Source organism: Cyprinus carpio, chromosome A8, assembly GCF_018340385.1.
Source record: "Cyprinus carpio isolate SPL01 chromosome A8, ASM1834038v1, whole genome shotgun sequence".
In the NCBI taxonomy this organism is placed as follows: Eukaryota; Metazoa; Chordata; class Actinopteri; order Cypriniformes; family Cyprinidae; genus Cyprinus; species Cyprinus carpio.
The window spans coordinates 9,793,681-9,798,914 of record NC_056579.1 but is presented as its reverse complement, the minus strand read 5'-3'; the positions used below and the strand labels follow the sequence as shown (position 1 = coordinate 9,798,914).

Below are 5,234 nucleotides of genomic sequence, written 5' to 3'. Positions count from 1 at the left end.
CCGCGCGGCTTCCAAAAACTATTTATCCAGGCACCATAATCACGTGATCATCAAGTCAGTAAGCAGGAACTACGGGAAGTTTAGAGCCGAAGAAAGCAGCAGAGGGGAGAAAACAGCAAGAAATTGTTAGTACAATCCCCTTATTAGCTGACATTCGCGATAAATGACAAAAATAATACTGATAAAATACAAAGTCTGTGCAGGCTATATGACAGGTTAGATTCCGTTCGATTTAACTTAAAAAAAGATGAGGTTTTTTTTTTTTCAAAGATGTGACAACAAATAAACTGGCAACACATAAAACAAATAATATCACAACTTACTACGCTAACTGATTCATTGTTTTCTAATGTTGCTTAAATTAATCAGCCAAATATCAATAAGATATCATCCAAATAAATAATGAATAGATGTTAATAGATAGGCTACTTTAATATAATAAGTTAATGATATAGCAAATAAACAATAGAAAGAAAGAAAAGCACTGGCATTTTTGCGTTAAATCATCAGATCGATTTTTTGTATTCAAATTGGCTTACAAAGAAGCAGAAATAAATACATTTGTACCAAAAAGTAGCCTATAAAATCGTTTCCTTTAAAAAGATTTAAATTAAAATTCCAAATAAACCGACACATCAAATAATAGGTTACATGAGACTGAAAATAGAGAAATTTTAGTCACAAAGCAACAGTGATTATTTACAAAATTGCATGGCACGATTGGGGGAAAATCATTTTAATATTATCCAGGATTAGTCAATCTTCAATTTATCACATAGAGGCCACAATATACTTCACTGCACATATTTAAATATTTCACAATATTTGTTTATATCCTTGTATTCATTTGCATTGTATTACCAAGGCAGAACAGCATGAATCAATAAGTTATTCTAGAACTCGGCAGGTGCATGGATTGTTTTAACAACATTTATTTATTTGGCATGATAATAACCTTAAATTGTCTATAAATATAACAAACATATGCTTACAAAAAGGGGGTGAAACGAAATTTGCGTTTTGTACAAGATCTTGTGCGTTCCAGCTTTACGAAGGTTATTGTTTTCGTGCCGTTATTCACCTCTCAATGTTTTTTTTTTTTCTTCTTCTTTTTTTTTTCTCTGTCAGGAATTCCAAACACATCCGTTTATAGATATGTAAATATTCTCCTAAAGTATAAAAAGCACATACTGTATGCAACCTGTTTAAATTCGTAATTGCTTATAGATGACATATGCGCCAAAAAACGTGGCCATCGAATTCATTTTTCATTATGCTCATTACTCATATACAAACTCCAAGACCGTCTGTGCCACAGGACACGTCGAATTTCATGCTCAGCTTGCTTTGTCATCATATTTTCTGTTTTATTCCGTTTCTCATAAGGATTTCTATCCCATTAGGCTAAAAATGCGTAATTTCTGCTATTACACTAGAAATATAAAGTACACATAAAAACAGACATTTTGGTAATTAAAAATATTTTAGTTTAATCTCTTGCTAGACTGTAGTTTAGTCTGTAGTCTCAATAGCTTAAAAGAAGTTAATTGCTAAGCATTTGAGATAGAAAAATGTCGACGTTATAAAAGAACGGTTAGTAGTAAACAAGGTCAAAATTATAGTTCGTGAACTGTTTGTTTGAAACGATGGCTTAGACGGACCAATGACACTACAGCACAGCTTCTTATGGGAGCCCAAACTCAGAGGTAAAGTTAGCACCTCATGCAGTGCTTCTGTCTCATCAAATAAGATATTTGAATTATAAATTCAATAGTTCAAAATATTTTGTCAATTTAGGGTATCAATGCATTATGTAATTCCGTCTCTATACAGCGCTCGAGTGAATAAACTTTAATCACACTCTTTTCTGTCTCAACAGACCAAAAAAGAAGTGTCGTGCATGTTTTAAGTCGCTGCACATCATAAATGTCAAAGTGCAAACCACAGGCGACACTCTGAAGAAAGAACCAGATAATCACAGTCGTTTTTTGGCCTAAACTGACAAATAGGCTTCCCCCTCCTTTTTTCATCCTTTCCGCTTGTAAGTGGGTTCACCAGTTGATGTGTTGATGGCTGACACAGTATAAAAGGTATCTGTAAAGCGTGCTGTAATTTTGTAACATTTTTAACCACATTACTGCCACCTAGCGGTTCTACGGTGCATCCCATGCAAACGACAAAAGAATTGCATTTCAAGTCGTAACCAACCAAAAAAAAAGAAAAGAAAAGAATGATTGAATGATTGATTGAATGAATGAATGAATGAACCAGTAGGCCCTTAAACATTATTATTCCTAAATAAAATGTCATGGTAATTTAATCGTTTTGCCTACTGAACCAAGGGCAAACGAGAGTTTGTCTCCCCAATATGAAAAGAGCTTGAAATTACCTCCAAGCATGGAAACACACTTCATCTCGCAAAGGGGCTGGACATTCAATAAATAACAATTTATTAAATTTAACAAAAACATTAACAAAAACATTCTGAATTTGAAGTAATCACGGTTTTGATGACACAGTTTCAAAAATAAATGCATAAAACAAACAAAATGCTCAAATGTAGCCCACATTTGTGCTCCTTTAAAAACTTCTGCACACAACTGAGTAGCCTACTGCGGAGTATTGTTTTAAAACCTGTTTTAACAAAATATTTTATTCTCGAAAATAATAGGACTTTGCAGTGATGAAAAAAAATGCTTCGTCATTTAAGAAGTGTCATGTTGTCTATGTGATAAAACGTTTTCTACGTGCTACATTCTTAGGAAACTGGGAAACCCAGTCATGGTCGTAACTTGGTGGCGACTGACATCTAGTGGATTTTGTGTGAAGTGCCCTAAATCTTGGTTTTACTTATATTTATATTTTATTTGTATTTATTTAGGCTATATATTTATTATTTTTATTTATAAGACAAAATAAAGTGCCTAAATATTTTTTAACACTATTCCTTTATGCGCAAGTGTCTAACATGGGGGGAGGGGGTATTAATTTTGCAATTCTGAATTGTAATTCTGTTTTGTTTCTCTAGAGAAGACCTACAGACAGACTATATCAACTGACCGAACTTTTTAGTACAATTTATTATCGAAAAACATCGTAGTCCGTATTTAAATAATTTTAAGTTATTTAACATTGGACACAGACTAATTGTATAATGGAAACATTCAAGTTGCAAGATGATACTTATTGTTGTTGTTGTTGTTGTTGTGTATTATTTAATCAAATTGTTCTGAACAAGTTAGTTAAAATATATAACAAACGAAAAATTATTACACAAAAACATTTATTTGCTTAAAATAGGCTATTTACATTGTTCAGGGGGTTGTTTGTCCTCTGGTATATAGTCAAACAAATGTTTCAGACTACATATCAATAACAGAACTGTAATTATACATTTTTTTTACAATACAACTGGTTAATTCTGTCACACGGTACACAACTTTTGTTACATAACAAGAACTCAATCTCGGGGACATTTTCACATGTATCGCTCCAGTCCTGAGGCAAAATTGGCTTGTCTCATATATGAATTATTGTATGAGTTCACTGTCGGTCCGGAGAGACCTAAAAGTGGTTCTGTATGATCTGCGCACGAGCCAGAACGCACAGGCGGCAGCGAAATCCTGTTTCCCGAACAGTACACCTGTGAACCTCCAGGTGAGAAGCTGGACTGCGTGACCCCGGACAGGTGAGTAGGCGAGGCCGGGGAGGGGTACGTGTAGCCGGTTGTCATGTTTGAAGCTAGAGGTCCAGTGTTCCTGTTCAGCATGTTGCTCGTGGGATTTATCGGTTGTGTCTGAAAGCAGGTTGGGTCTGAGGTGGATACGGAACAGCTGGAGGTCATGGCACCCAAGTCTCCAACACCCAGCCCGAGAGACTGCGAGGTCAGATCTCCTCCACTTTGCATCACGATCTGCTGATTAATAATGTTATCGATGCTGAACATCCTGGGCTGGCCCTGCGTGACCCCGGCTGATGCCTGATAGTGATGCAGCATCGCCGGGTGCGGGGAACCAGCCAACTGAGTCCCGTAGCCAGACGTTACACCCGGGTACAAAGTGTTGGAGTACGCCTGTCTACCCATAGGTGTTGGCGTGAAAGCGCTCGAGCTTTGAATGTACCCCGGATATGTGCTCACATCAGTACGCTTGAAGCGCTTCCTCCGTCGCAAGAAACTCCCGTTGTCGAACATGTCCTCAGCGGTAGGGTCGAGCGTCCAGTAGTTTCCTTTGCCGGGCCTACCGGGCTCTCGCGGGATCTTCACAAAACAGTCGTTGAGGGTGAGGTTATGCCGTATAGAATTCTGCCACTTCTTGGAATTCTCGCGGTAAAAAGGAAAGCGTTCCATGATGAACTTATAGATGCCGCCTAGGGTGAGTTTTCTCTCTGGTGAATTGGCGATAGCCATTGCAATAAGTGCGATGTAACTGTAGGGAGGTTTACCTCTCTGCACTGGCCTTTTCCTCCGCCGGCTGCCAGTGGCGGGCAGATGTTCCTCTGTTTGACCCAATGAAACCCCTTCCTCCCTGTCTGTATTTGGACTGCTGCCCCGGGGCTCAGCTTTGATAAGAACACCGTCCTTGGTTCGAGCTTGGTGGTTCAACGCTGGTGGAGGAAGTGGAAGAGGAATCGGGGAGTCCAGGCTCACGTTGGGAGACACCACCACTGGACTGGCCGCCTCGGCGGGTGAGTGCTGGGACTCTGTCGTCACGTTGCACATGCCCGTGAAATATGAAAAACTTGCAAGATTCATAAAAAAAGTATTTTAAAACTTTTATGGCTGTCAGAATTTTAATTTTAAAATTCATTCAATTAGCCTACTAAACAGGCTGTAAAAATATTGACAATAACAAAAGCGTGCGCTCAGCTGTAGATTAGAGAGGTGTTTGTCTAACCAGGTGAGTGAGTCGGGGGGAGTTTTATAGAGCGGGCGGAGTGACGACACGGGCCGCCTCGTGGCGATCGATTGGGTGACAGTTCTCCCTCACTAACAAAGAATGCGAGGTCAGAAAATCAGCGTTACATTAATTTTGGACGGATGGATTTGTATATTTTAGAACCTGTATTTAAAGACATACCCGAGTAACCTGACGAAACACCAAAATCTCAGAACAAATCACACAAAAATTATATATATATATATATATATATATATATATATATATATATATATATATATATATATATATATATATATATATATATATATATGTATATATAGTCCTGTCCTTCAA

The 5,234-nt window shown here is 37.8% G+C and overlaps 1 protein-coding gene across 1 annotated transcript; it reads right to left on the bottom strand.

The window, feature by feature from the left end:
• Positions 1–3,243: 3,243 nt before the first annotated feature.
• On the bottom strand, positions 3,244–4,901 carry LOC109062851 (forkhead box protein E4-like). Its single transcript, XM_019079927.2, has one exon. The coding sequence runs from the start codon at positions 4,751–4,753 to the stop codon at positions 3,479–3,481; it is 1,275 nt and encodes a 424-aa protein (XP_018935472.1). The 5' UTR covers positions 4,754–4,901; the 3' UTR covers positions 3,244–3,478.
• Between the last annotated feature and the right edge of the window lie 333 nt (positions 4,902–5,234).

Bases quoted from the DNA above. Each gene is read 5' to 3' on its own strand.
- LOC109062851 (XM_019079927.2), bottom strand. From the start codon at position 4,753: ATGAATCTTGCAAGTTTTTCATATTTCACGGGCATGTGCAACGTGACG.